Genomic DNA, 15,122 nt, shown 5'->3' with positions numbered 1-15,122 from the left:
ATTTTGTTTTTGTGACGCAGGTCCTGGTCTTGCATTCATTGCATACCCCAAGGCTGTCACTATGATGCCTCTGTCTCCACTTTGGGCCGGCCTCTTCTTCTTGATGCTCATCTTCCTCGGTCTGGACAGTCAGGTGAGGACCACCGGTGTGAGAATACTGAGATTATAGAGAATGTTTCATAAAGAAATCTAAAAGTTGTGCAAGTAAGAAAATAAAATAAATCAGCTGAGGATTGACTTGATGTTTTGGCTCAAATTACTCTGTTTATGATTGTGTATTGGCATTTTCTTTCAATTTGAATTGAGTTCACTGGTTTTGATTTCGTGAACGCTAAATGAGAGTCATGTAGTGTTAGATGAAACAAACGGCAGGAAGGTCAAATGTTATTAATGCTGATGAGTTTTTGTGTGTATTTGTATGTATGAAGAGCTCATAACCACCAATTGGATGCTTAGCCACTACCGAGTAACTCATCTATACAGAACTTAACAAGGCCATTTCCATTGAGACTATTATCTTTTTTTATTTTGCAGTTTGTGTGTGTGGAGAGTTTAGTGACAGCTGTGGTGGATATGTACCCAGAGACCTTCAGGAGAGGAAACCGCAGAGAGCTGCTGATTCTGGGCATGTCTATAGTCTCCTTCTTCATAGGGCTCATCATGTGTACAGAGGTAAGACTCAGCTATAGTTATCTTTAGAGTTGAAGGTAACACACGTCAGGTTTTTATCTGTCTTTTAAAGGGACTGTTTGTAACTTTTTAAGCGTATAAATGTAGCGGGTCGCCACACATGCGCGTTCGCATATGCGCGCTCGCGTGTGGCCGAAGCCTCGTCTCCGCTGCCTGCTTACCTTCACTCAGACAGAGTGCACGTTCTCGCTCCACCTCTACTAGACATGAACGCGCGCTCACTCCACACTGCAGAAGAGTTAGTTTAGCTCTGAGAATATCTAGTGAATGTACAGGGGATGTTTGTGCAGAAATAACTGCTGCAGCTCCTCCAGACCAACAGAGGTTTTCCGTGTCTTGTGAAGTGACGGGGCTCGTCCACGTGTAACGTTGTCGTCTCATTACCGACCGGGTGCCGGTGTCTCCCTGCGGCTGCCGGCTGCGGTCGGGAGGCGATAACGTAACTCGTTGAGTAGCCCCGCTGCCTGAGCCTGCGCTGAGGCAGGAAAAGCCAACACTAGGATCAGCAGTGATTCATGGAGAGACCTTTGTCTGGTCAGCTAACATTACTGCCAAGCAGGTGAAATATAAAGTGATATTGTGCTTTTAGCTGACGTGTTACCTCACTGTTTTGAGCGATGCTCGTCCATGTCTATTTAGAACGAGCAAGCGCGAGCTCGACGCTGACTTTCGTTGATTTCAAGGCCACAGGTGTCGCTGTTAACAAGCATTTCTGAAAGTTACAAATAGTCCCTTTAAGAAAGTAGAAAGTGAGAAACTTCACCTAACTACACCAAATGACAAAATGAAAAAAAAATTTGGGAAGTATTGCTATAGCATTGTATTTCTACAATCCATACAGTACATGACGTATTTGAGCAATGAAACAAGACAGGAGACTAGGCTATGCCAAATGTTGTTTTTGAAAGGCTAAACGCCAACAAATATGGATTGAAGCAGAATTTTTCATTAGATAAAAACATGTTTTGAATTTTGGAAATTATTACATCTATCTTTTTTCAATACATTTTGACTTTTGGACTTTGGAAATCAAGTCGGAAACAATCCTACACAGCCACCACTGGAATCTAATTCTACTATATAATATTATAATACTAATAATATTAGTATAGTCAAATCTTTATCTGCAACTGTGCAGAAATACCGGTTTTAGACAAAATTCATAAACATGCAAAAATAAGAAGCTGCGCAGCATTTGAATGTTAATTTAGAATTTGAATGTCAACGTTATGAATGAAGCTTCGAAGATTGGAACTATTCGGTACCGTGCTACAGGAAACAGAGAAGTACTGAGCGAAAACTGTATGTCTTGCTTACATGTGCTGTTGGGTGTCTGATGGTTTTAGTTACTTGACAGAGGTTTTAACTTACAAGACATTAGATATGGAAATCTACATAATAGTATGTTAAATGTACTGTCAAAGTGTACAACCCTTTATTTCACATCATGTTTATGTTTTTTATTTCTATGTAGGCATGTCAGCATTGCTGTCATTATCATTGCCATCATCATCTTCATCATCATCATCATCATCATCATCATCATCATCATCACCATCAACAATTTGCACCCAGCCAGGTATATGGTCAACAATCCATATGTTAGAAAACATTTATACATGTTAGATTAAAATAACTGAATCATATGATCCAGAGTGATCGCGTGATGATGTTTCAATCCTAAAGGTCTTACTGTATTCATGTCACCAGCTCTGCCGTGCTTTCAAGACCTTTCATCTTTATGTCATAATAATGGAAGAGGGTCTGGTTCCTCACACTATCAAGAAGGTCTTTCATCCACTAAAAGCTTTTCATGTGTCCATATGCACTGCTCTCCATCCATCCCCACCGTAAACATGCTGCACTGTTCTCTAGTGGCCCATAATGGCCATGAAACAGGGGGAAAGAATTGAATGCAATATTAAAGTACAGCACTTTCTCAGTTTTTTGGCGTTATAGACTGGTGCATTCTCCAATGACTTCACCTCTATTTCATTGTCACCGCTACATAACAAATGCCAATTTTTCCATCTGCATTTACTCTTCTTTCCTGCACTCTAGACACTTTATTCCTTTCTGCCTCCTAAGAGCTATCATGAATAAAATGTCACGAGAGGCCTAGACTAGGGTTAAATCACAGTTCAAAGGGTCCTCTGGGAGTGTAGTTCAATACTTGGCTGAAGGCTGGGGATAAAGACTGAGGCATTTTGGTGATATTCTCAGCGGTTTACGAGAAGTTTAGAGCAGTGATGTAACCCTATTCCCAGATTCATGTGAAATTTTATTTATGATGACCCTTTTAGTGGAAGCAGAGAGAACAGATGAATGGTCTTGAATGGAGGTAGAGTGGATGATAACATGTGAGCACCACAATTGATATTGTAACGATGGAAACCTTTAAAGGGATTTTGGGAAATGTATAACTATTTGCTTTATTGAGAGTTTTGTCATCATGGCGAGGTCCATTTGTACGAATGAAGCGAGATACAGCTTTAGCTATAGTTAATTTATGAGCTTTATGGTGCTGTTTTTTTAACCTATTGGCAGAGCCAGGCTAGCTCATTCCCAGGCTTTATTCTAAGCTAAGCGAACCAGCTGCTTGCTCCAGTTACATATTGAGATAGATATTAGTGTGGTTTATTAAACGGCTTTGCTGAATACTTGATTCAGATTGGTCAAATACGGTATTCTACGGTGTGTTAAAGCAGACCGCTGCTAAAGAGTATAGAAGCAAAGAGACCAAACTCCGATGTTATTTTGACAACAGCTGCTGCCGCCATTTTGAACGCTTATTATATTAATAATATTTTAATGTTCAACACGGGCCATTTCGGTAGCATATGACAATAGAATAGAAAGAATTTTGTTTTACTTTCGTACAGCACTTTTTAGGCAGACGTTTTATTGGCATCTGGTCTTCGCTTTCAGTCCAAAATGCTGGAAGCGTAGCTTTGCTGCTGGGCGCTAATGTTGCAATGGAACGATCAATTGGCTTTCACTTCTTGGCAATATACGTTCTTTACCGCTGCTATGAATAACAGGCCATTGCTATGGATGCAGTTCTGATCTCCATACACAGTGAGAGGACAATTTATTTTTATTCAAGGCAATAAAATCATTTTTAAATCAATAAAATCATTTTTAAATCAATAAAATCATTTTTAAATCACTAGTTTGTGTCAAATTAATGATTTTTTAGTAAGTAGCTTTGTAATAAGCGGGATAATGCAAATTAAACCTCTTCAGGCGGATTCTAAGTCCTGCTCAGCCTATCGGGGTTCATTTCCCGCAAAAATAACTGGCTCGCTGTACATTATCCCTTAAAAAGCGAATAAGCATATTTCCAAAAAAAGTCAAACTACTCCTTTAATTTCTAGGAATGGGTATAAACGCATATAAAGCAGTGGCTTATAATGAACAAAAAAAGATAATGCTTTTGGCTGAAGTTGCTCTTCTACAGTACATCTCTTTGAAATGTTCTCAATGTATCAGAGCCATAATGGACCACTAAAGAGTGTGTAGTTGGGGTTTAAATAGCCCTCTAAAGAAATAACACTGACTACTGCACAGATGATTCATTAAGACCACATTTGGCGGTAACAACTTAATACTGGGAACCTCTTGAGGCAATGAATCGTAGTAAGTTTGGGACAAATCCTCATTTTAGGTTAAATAAATATCAGTGCCGAGTTGCTGTTTTAAATTGGTTTACTATATGTCACTATGACATCGGACCCTGACAACCAAATCAAGAACACCTGATTCGATTCATAATTGATGTGATCTGTCTGATGCTCATGCAGTGGCTGTGACAGAAAACTGACTCCTGTCTCGTCCTATCAGGGAGGGATGTACGTCTTCCAGCTGTTTGACTCGTACGCTGCCAGCGGGATGTGTTTGCTGTTTGTGGCCATATTTGAGTCCATATGTATCGGCTGGGTGTACGGTAAGATGACGGTCTCAACTAACTACAGATCTCAGAGAAATGTTTGTTTTTTATTCCTCACCCGTATCACCTCAAATAATAATAATCTGTCTTTTGTCAACTGTCACACATTTCAGCACAGAAAAACAGGCTGTTGCACAAACATTGTTTCATGCTTTTATCCTCTTTGCTGCAATAATATTTCTTCTCTGCCCTCTGCTGGAGAACGGGCTCAAACACATGCATCACTTAGTGTTATACAAGGCACATAAATCTTTTTACTTAGATATTGAAAATTGTATTACGGTATTATAGCAGTGTGACAGGTTTCCATTCTGTGTTTTTATGAAGCAAACACAGTAGTGTAGTGCCTTTTTTTCTATTTAATATGCTCTCCTGCAATGGACAGGTTCTGCCTCATGTGGCTTTCAATTCTGGGTTTAAATATCATCACAATTACATTTATTGTCTACGACGATTTGAAAACAACCCCAATATTATTAATGAAGTAAAGAATATTTTACATGAAGCAATGCAGAATGTATCTCCTCAAAGAAAGTTTCAGACAACATCTTATCCACATCTATTCAGCAGCTCTCTTCAGATGCCATTTATCTTTCGAACTGTCAAGAGACATCAATCGTGTCATTATTTTGATGGTACACGCAGAAACTCTGAGTGACACTTATTTGCGTTTCAGGTAGTGACAGATTCTACTCAAATATTGAGGACATGATTGGCTACAAACCTGTCTTCTTCATCAAATGGTGCTGGATGATCCTGACCCCGGGCATCTGTGCTGTGAGTCCGACTGCAGACACAAAATCAAGCCACAGCAGTGGCATCAACAGCATATCATGCATCAACAGCATATCATGTGAAGCAGCTCAATAGTGATGAAGGACAGACACATTCAGAGGATACTCTTTCTTCATCTTTTAGATGGATTCTGGGTTTCAAATCAATAGCAGTATTAATTTATGGAATAAAATTGTTAAATTTTTTTCTGGGTCAATTTGCAAGATAAATTATCACTTTGTGTGAACAACTAAGTTGTATCCTCTAGCTGTTTCTATATATCCAGTTACACTAGGCCATAATGGTTAAGGATGTTTAAATATTTCTTAATGCAAGCGAAAACACTGGAAAAAACAGTGTGTCACATATGTGGCTTTGATTTGATTGAAGTACTCTATTAACATTTTACACATTTGTTTTCACATGAATTATAATGTACATGAAGACTCTATTGTCTGTGACCTTACATTTGCTAGACCAGTATTTACTACAGCACCATACTGACTCAAATTCAAAGTAATCAGAAGGAGCATTTGTCTCTCACAATGTAAAAAACATTTAGATGTAATTTTTGTATCCTGTAGGCAATTTTCCTGTTCTTCCTGATTAAATACAAGCCGCTGAAGTACAACAATGTGTACACCTACCCTGACTGGGGCTACGGCATCGGCTGGTTCATGGCCACGTCCTCGATGGTCTGCATCCCTCTGGGGATGGTCTGGATGATCTGGAAGACTCCCGGCACCTTCTCTGAGGTACGAACACACACGGACAAATCTTACACGATTTTCTTTTCATAAAGAAAAACAGTAATGCTCATGCCTTATTGCATGTAGCTTTATCTATATTGTCATCATCAAATAAACTGTAATACCTTTACAGCACATACCAGTAATTACTTAACATCAATGAAACCGTGTTCTTGATCATCATATCCTCCAGCTGAACCGGGTTACTTTCAGCCTTGAAAAGAAATATTTGTTTCCCACATCAAAACATAATTTTTTTCATGAAGAACCTTTACTGTAGTCATGTTTGCACAGGATGAGCAGCAACTTTTACAGTTTAATGACATAGACAACCATCCTTTGTGTTTTCAACTAATCTAGTAGATCATTTCCCCAAATCTAACCCCATGGAAAACATTGTCAAAATTGACAATGATTGATTGACATCATCAATGGGTATGCCACCAAAGCAAAAATATTAGGTAGATAGATAGATAGATAGATAGATAGATGTACTTTATTGATCCCAAATTGGGAAATTATTGGCGGAATCATTGGCAATAATAATGCAAAGCCAATGTCTCAAGTAGCAGATCTTTCCTTGCTCAACACAACAATGGACAGTGTGACCACATGTTGTAATAGAATTAATGTTGATAAGACTTTCATTTACAGTCGTAAAGGACATAAAAGCAGAACGACATTAGTGATTGTTATTCGAGGGATGCACAGCTCTTGTATCTCTTCCATCTGACTTTCCCGGAGGGATTGTGAGACCGTTGATCTCCAATCGCTGCTCGAGGGAGGATCAAATAAACAAATTGCAGGTTTCTGACGTGAGATGGTCAGTAGTGTCCTCTGGCTTTGGGCAGACCTGAGGCATGATGAACAGTAGAGGAATGATATCAGTGATCTGTTGGTGATGCCTTGAATGAAATACACAAGACATACAAATGGTAGACAAGGGAAGTGTAGAAATCTCAAAATATTACAACAGCTTACTTCAATTTGGTTACACTGTATGATTTTAATACCAATACCAATAATTTGAATGCTCTAAGTCTTTTTATATGCAGTATATTGATATCACGGTGGCTATTCAGTTGGTTCGAAATGTAACTGTCTAGTTAGTATCCTATGAAATTCGTCAGATGTCTGTAAGATGTACTTTGTTATTTGATATAATATATACCATTTATACAGTATGTTATGGAAAAAAACAGCATCTCGATGCTCTTTTATTCACTTTGTCATTCCCGAAGTATCTTTCGACTGAAACTAAAAGAAATATTTCCATCTAATGTTTGTACAAATGAGGTAATGGTTAGTTGATGTCACACTGTCACAAAACACAGATTTAAAGATTCTTTATACAATATCCAGAGCATTAATATAGCAGCAAACAACTATTTGTGTCTACCTGAGCAGAGAATGAAATCACTTTCCCTCTGTGTGTGTTGTAATCAGAGCTTCTCTGTGCTTTGTTGACATAGCCGGGCCGGCCAAACATGCCTTTTAGTGCATACTAGTGCATGTGAGCGTGCCCCACTGGCTAGTTCACAGCCGCCTCTCTGCACTGCTCTTATACAGCCATTACAGCTGATAAAGCCGTCCCGACAAACGGCGTCATTGCGGAAGCGTAGCGCACACCCTACGGTTCCCCTTCAGGTTTACACTGTTATCTCTGTCTTGTTTTCACTGTTAGCATCGTTAGCTGCTATCCACCGGCTCAGCTGTCGCCATGTTGAGAGCCGTGCGGAGGCAATAGAAATGCTCCCAATCTCGCATTTAGCACCTTTAATGTATAGGTCAACAGATTACTGGCTGGCACATACATTTCAATTTTATGTTTGCATACATTTTTTTGTTGAGGCTGCAACTGCAAACTGTATCTGCTGAGTGCTGAAATTAGAAATAGTAGTGTGCTGGGAGGCTGAAAGATAACCTATTTTCTCTCCCTCTCAACGCTATCTGCAGAGAATAAAGAAGTTGACGACTCCCAGTCCAGACCTGAAAATGAGAGGGAAGCTCGCCGCCCTCAGTCCTTACGCGGCCAACGATGCAAAACTTAAGGTTGATGGGAAAATATCCACCATCTCAGAGAAGGAGACGCATTTCTAACTAACCGCCTGACCGACCAACCAAGCTGCTTGCCGTCTTCACAATAAGCCCAACAAATGAAAACTACAGCAAACAACAACAACAACATTATCCACCACTACACAAAACAGGAAATGAAAAAAAATACTCAGAGTGTTATTTTTGTTTTGTAAAAAAAAAAGGAGAAAAAAAAGGAAACGCTATCACACGATTCGTAGTCTGCTTCTGTTTTGCACAAACTTTGATAACACATTTGCTGTGTTTTTTTTTCAGTTAACATCGTGACTAAAGCAGTTGTTTCTTTCTTTTCTAACCATTAATATTTTAAAAATCTCTTTGATGACTTATGGTTAAAACTTGTCCTGGTACCTTGTCAGTACTGGTCACACTAGTGTCTGGGCCTGTAGAACAATACCAATGTGCTGTGTTGTAAAAGACTTACACTGTACATTTATTGGCAAAGTGCTGTGCCTCTCTATTCGGTACTAGGTACCCAAATGTGACTAAGATGTAGCAGCTTGGGGACTATTCTACATAGTAGTGTGTATTAAGAGGATACTGCAGTATGTGTTCGTACTGAGGCTATAGGAGGGCAAACCCTGAATACCCCTTTGACTTGTATATAAAGAGTTTTGCCATCGAAATTTTGGACGTTGACGTCAGGCCCTTTTATTTATTTGAATTCAATTTTGTTGCTAAGCAACATGAGCAAAAACTCTGCTTACTGGATGCAATTTAATAATATTATTAGGCTATTGATCATCACTTTAGGATTTATTAGGTCCTTGAGGGCTTTGCTGATTTCCATGGCACCGCTCTATCTACATAGGCGTCTCTGCTCGGGAGGTTTGCAGCAATAATGAAGGGCAAACAAATAGTAAAACCTGTGAAACCGTTCCCCTTTTAGGGAATCTTTCACTTTGCATCTCTTGTTTTGAGCCACAAATCTTCACATGGCTACAAATAGCAAGTGACTCGCAGGCTGAGTCTCAAAAGTCTCCCTCCTCTAGCTGCCCTCCTATAAGTCGTGGGTATCTGTCATTTCACAGCAATTATGCTGAGCCTAACACAGAGTGACAGACAGACGTGCTTCCACCCCTGCATTTTTATTTCCTGTTCCGCCTGTAAAAGAGAAGATGCACGCCCATCAGATGGAGCATTTCAAAACCCATCTGTCTTCTTATCCCCCTTTCCCCTTGTCCCCTTCCCTCTTTTCTCCCGCTGTCCTTCCTTCTCATCCTCAACCTCTGCTTGTCCGCCTCTCTCAATGTTTTTCCCCTTCTGTCTTTGGCTCGTCTTCATCATCACGTGGAGGGCTTGAGCAATGACACGCGCCTTGTATGAAACTGTGATGCTGTTGAATGCTTTGTATTTCATCGTAGACTTAAGCATCAGCGATCGTCGATTAGTGTTTCTGTGACCATCTTCTAATTTTGCTGTCTGAGCCGCTATAGGGGTGAAAGCACAGTCTGTTCCTGTCATCCATTTAATTGTGGTAAGAGTCGATGAGCTGGTCTCATTGTTGAGATCAATCTCAGTCCATTACAGCCTCGTCCAATCAGCACTCAAACTTGTCCTCCCTTCCTTGCTTTGTCCGACTCTCTCACCTCCCCGTCCTTTCTTCCCTCTGTCCTTTGTTTCCTGATGAAAATGCAATCAGAGGAGAGCATCTGAGGGGATGAAACTCAAATTTCTCTCTTTACAGCTTTTCAGGAGGAGGCAAAGAAAGCAGGGAAAGAAATTAGGAATCGATGAGCTGAGGAAGTGTGTGATCGAGTATGTAACGAGGGAAATTGAGGAAGTGTTTAGTGACTGAAGCCCCTCCTGTCTAAGCTGTGACATCCTCTTAAACACGCGATTGGTCCCGCTGGTGTGGTTGCATTGTGACATTATCGCCTCCTCACTGATGTTTGTGCAAGTTAATAGTTGTGTGCATTGGAAATTATAGCCTGCTGTTTAACACTGATCATGTTGATGTATATTTTTACATCTCTTTCTAGAAATCTGTGGTCTATTTCTTGACATGAAAGATGTTTTAAAAGAATTGCTGTATTAAAAAAAGAATACGACCTTTATTTTGACTTTTGATATGTCGCTCAAAAGATCTTGTTATAGAAATATAATGAAAGGTGTTTTACTGTTCTGTACTGTTCTACACAAATTTTGGTATTCACAGGACACATGAACTGTCTGCTTACTCATTTTTAAGAATAAATATTATAAAGGAAATGGAGTTTAGGCTCTGGTCTCTTTATTTAACTTAATCTCAAAATGCAGCATCGCAGTTGTCCTTAAAAGGAAAAAAATACTCTTAGATACTGACATTTCCTTCTTAAAGTCCTTTGAAAGGGTTTCAATGCCTCTATTTGTGATGAGACTTTATAGATAAAATGATGGAAATAAGATAAGATAAGAACAGAGCGACTGGATCATTGACAGACACAAACAGTAATATGATATAGAGCAGAAAAATATAAGAAAAAGAAAACTGTGTGCATATTGAAAAACAAAATTTGTACCGGCATGTAAAGGATGGATGACTGAATTAAATATGTATCATATCATTATAATAAATAAATGCATTCATTATACATTTTAATATGAGAATAAGAAATTGATCACTGGCAAAAGAAAAAGTAATAATCCCTCGCAGTTGTACGCCTCCGCCAACCAGTCAAGTTTCAGTTTATATCCATGTCCGTCCAAAATGTCATCAATTCATCATTTTATCCTTTTAGACATTTGTGTAAAATTATCATAATTAGCTTATGAGTTCTTGAGTTATGGCCAAAAATGTGTTTTGTGAGGTCACTGTGACCTATGACCAACAAATCAGTTCATTTTTGAATCCAAGTGGATGTTTGTGCCAGATGTAATACAATTCCCTCCAGGCGTTCCTGAGATATAACTTTCATGAGAATGGGACGGACGTAAAGTCACAATGATATTTGACCACCAAAATCTAATAGACCTGGAGTCAAAGTGGACGTCTGTGGCAAATTGGAAGAAATCCTTCAAGGCTTTCCTGAGATATCGCGTTCACAAGAATGGTCCGGATGGACGGATGGACGGACGTAGAGAACGGAAGGACAACCTGAAAATGTAGTACCTCTGGCCAAGGCTGTCGCCAGCATAGAGGCTTAAATAAAAGGTCTACAGACCATATTGTAGATGATGCAGAATAGATGTAGATGAAAATTGCAAATCCATCAATCCATCCATTATCTGTAACCGCTTATACCATTCGTGGTCGCGGGGGGGGCTTGAGCCGATCCCAGCTGACATTGGGTGAAGGCGAGGTACATCCTGAACAGGTCACCAGCCTATCACAGGGCTGACAAAACTGCAGTTGTCTTGGCTTTGTTGCATCTGTCACGGCAGGTCAATTTTCCTTGTCATTAGTACAAAGTTTTGTGAAATTACATAATACCCAGCATAAATCCACACTACTTCCATCTGACTAGAGATTTAATCAGCTACAGCCACAGCAGAAAGCACAGGTGTGAATAACAAAATTACGGAAGCCTAAATTCAATTTAGCTGCTTCGGTGTCAGGATCCTGGTACTGTGCACGCTGGCTCACTGTCACACTGTCATGGTTTACTGGGACAATTGAATAGAACTGAGCCATCGTTAATGTTGTTAGTAACACCTGCCCTTTTATGACAAGTCAAAAACGTCTACTGTGAAAAAGGCCTGAACAGATGTAGAGAATTGCAGATAGGAATATGTCTGCTACCTCAAATAATCCATATGGATTCTCAGAACAGGATGGGCTGACATATTTATGATATTTTTGACAGGTGTCTGTATCTCTATTGTCACCACTATGTTTGTTGTTCTCAGTGGGCAACTCCGGGGTCTGAAAAGTGAGGCCAATGTAGAAGTGCCTTAAACTTGCATTCTTTCTAACAGCCAGCAGGGGGCGACTCCTCTGGTTGCAAAAAGAAGTCTGATTGTATAGAAGTCTATGAAAAAATGACCCTACTTCTCACTTGATTTATTAGTAAACATTGTAAACATGAGTTTATGGTCTCAATCGCTAGTTCTTCTTCCATACAGCATGATGTTCATTTAATAAATTATGGTCCCATTTAGAGTCAAATAGACCATAAAGCAGGGGATGCTTTAGGGCGTCATTACCTTGTGATTAACAGGTCGCTACTACGGCGTTGTCTGGTCTGGGAGTTGTTTGTGTTTTCGTCTTACAACTTTAACCCTTTCACAGTGGGTTTTCAGTTCATGAAAGTTAATTATTACCTTTTTGGTTGCTTAAAAATGTCTTATTCAGTGTTTGGTTGTACTTAGCTCCACCCTCTTGTGTCACTTCTGGTTGCAAAACCAAGATGGCGATGGCCAAAATGTGTAACTCGAGGTTTCAAATCGTCCACAAACCTATGGGTGACGTCACGGTGACTATGTCCACCTCTTATATACAGAAACAAATTGTCTAAAAACAACAACTGTTTTTTCTTTCTGTGATCTTATTATATGATTTCTTTGAGGGACCTCCACATGACTGTAGTCCCGATTTGATAAAATCCCTTCCCAGTGTGTTTGTAGGCCTCTGGGTGTGTGCTGAGCATGCTATGTGTTTCTGTGTGTGTGTGTGTCTGTGTGTGTGCAGTGATGCGCATACATCCAACTGTCACACTTCAGAAATCAGCTTTACTTTCTTTGACTTGGAGGTGACATCTTGACTTGATCCGGTAGATGATTTGAAGTAAATCTTCTTTTGTTGTTGTGTCACATTGCCGCTGCACGAAAACTTCTGAGAACACTTTATGGGATGAAAAAAGTTTCTGGACTCTTCAGCCAAGCAAAACCCATTCAGAGTAATGTGAAGGTTAAATGGCTGTCAGCGGGGAAAATCGGTCTCTCGCAAATGTGTTCATGCGCTTCTCTTCTTTTCTTCTTGGAGATAAGCTTTTATCTAAAACCTTGATCTAAGACAGTGCTATTGACTGACAGGCAAGTATAATTAATACATTATAATAACACTGTATTTAAGAATCCCTTGAAAACGAGATGGTTCATCTCACCTAAATGTCTAATGTATACATTATGAATAAAAATTGTTTTATTCCACTTCTTCTTAGGAAAGATGGCGGATCCATAATCAATGTTAAATGGAAGTTTTTCTGGAAGATACAGATGGACCAGTACAGCAGTAGACCAGGCAGAGAAGTTGGGGAAACACCCAACCATTTCATTATAATATTCAAAAGGACATTGATCAATTTCTTGCCACTGGGGTGCAGAAAAAAACATAAAAACTAGCTGGCAGTTACACAGCCATCACATGAATTCTGTTTATTATATGTTTTATGTATTTTTATTATGTTGCATGCATTGTATTATGTGTTATGCCATGTTCTATGGGGGGGAGAGCAACTTCTTTTTTAGTCCATCTTCAGAACATTGTAGTTTCACCAGAGCAGACTCAATTCACTAACACCCGCCGCCGTCGCATCATAATTACGGAGCCTAGTGAAAGTGCAGTCGGATTTCCATAATACCATGGTTGTCTTTCTGAATATTCCATCTCATCTTTCCTTGACCTCATGACGTTTTCCATCGAGGTCAAGGAAAAGTGGTTAGGAAAAGATGTTAGGATGTAATTTTTTGACTTTTCTACCGCTGCCCAGAAGTGACACGGGAGGGTGGAGCTAAGTACAACCGAATTCTGCATAAAACTTTTTTAGGTGACCAAAATGTTACAGATGTTATTAACGTTCTTGAACTGAAAACACACTGTGAAAGGGTTAAAGTTGTGAGATGAAAACACAGACAACTCCCAGACCAGACAACGCCGTGGGAGCAACCGGTCAATCACAAGACAGTCATGCCCTAAAGCATCCCCTGCTTTATGGTCTATTTGACTCTAAATGGGACCATAATTTACTAAATGAACATCATGCTGTAGGAGACAGAGAGAGAGAGAAAGGGGGTTACGACCTGCAGCAAAGGTCCTCAGCTGCACCGAACCAAGACACCTGTCAAAAATATTATAATTATGTCAGCACATCCATAGTACTGATTATTCGAGGTAGCAGATATATTCCTATCCGCAATTCTCAACATCTGTTCAGGCCTTTTTCACAGCTGAAACTAGCGATTGAGACCATAAACTCATGTTTACAATGTTTACTGAGGTAATAAATCAAGTGAGAAGTATAGGCTCATTTTCTCATAGACTTCTATACAATCAGACTTATTTTTTGCAACCAGAGGAGTCGTCCCCTGCTGGCTGTTAGAAATAATGCAAGTTTAAAGCACTTCTACATTGGCTTCACAGAGGTAGATAAACAGGCCACAGCATTTCAGCCAGTGACAATATGAAAAGAAACACTCAGGTGCAGTGTCAACAAAGCAAACAAACACCATGCTGTATCAATACAGTGACAATTATACGGTACGTACCACACAAACAGGAGCATAACATGGACAAAATTTACAGAAGTGATGGAGAGACAGACTGATGCAAATGCCATAAGACAGATGAAGAAATAAGAGGCAGCAGATAGAAGAGCAGTCAGTAAGAGAGAAAGGAAGGAAGCAGCTTTCTTCCCTGCGATTATGGAGAAGGCATAACAGATTAGTTGACTCACACTTCTGTGTTCTAGGGCAGTGCTTCAGGACAGAGCCAAGATAGAAACACAACACACTAAAAGTCAGCGCTGCCTAAAGATTAAAGCAACCTAGATTTCATTCCTGATCTTTTGATAGGGAGCGAGAAAAGAAAATAAATGTGCAAGAAAATCACTTTAATGCATGGATGGCACAGTTAATATTAGACCAAATCCTGTTATCCTTTCATTTACTACTACTACTACCAACTTCTTGTATTTTTATTTGATGTTAATTTTTGGGGGGTAAAA

At 39.6% G+C, this 15,122-nt stretch overlaps 1 protein-coding gene across 1 annotated transcript in view; it reads left to right on the top strand.

The window, feature by feature from the left end:
- The window catches only part of slc6a11b (solute carrier family 6 member 11b), a 33,450-nt gene extending 22,976 nt beyond the window's left edge, over positions 1-10,474 (top strand). Inside the window, exons 10-15 of the mRNA XM_037769252.1 lie at positions 21-133; positions 535-672; positions 4,534-4,636; positions 5,316-5,416; positions 5,998-6,168; positions 8,119-10,474. Of these exons, the coding sequence (XP_037625180.1) occupies positions 21-133; positions 535-672; positions 4,534-4,636; positions 5,316-5,416; positions 5,998-6,168; positions 8,119-8,262 (770 nt within the window). The 3' untranslated portion in view covers positions 8,263-10,474. The remainder of the gene's footprint in view (positions 1-20; positions 134-534; positions 673-4,533; positions 4,637-5,315; positions 5,417-5,997; positions 6,169-8,118) is intronic.
- Positions 10,475-15,122: the final 4,648 nt, after the last annotated feature.

This window comes from Sebastes umbrosus, chromosome 1, assembly GCF_015220745.1.
Source record: "Sebastes umbrosus isolate fSebUmb1 chromosome 1, fSebUmb1.pri, whole genome shotgun sequence".
NCBI classification, from domain to species: domain Eukaryota; kingdom Metazoa; phylum Chordata; class Actinopteri; order Perciformes; family Sebastidae; genus Sebastes; species Sebastes umbrosus.
The sequence above is the reverse complement of the archived record's forward strand: the minus strand, read 5'-3'. Positions and strand labels throughout refer to the sequence as shown.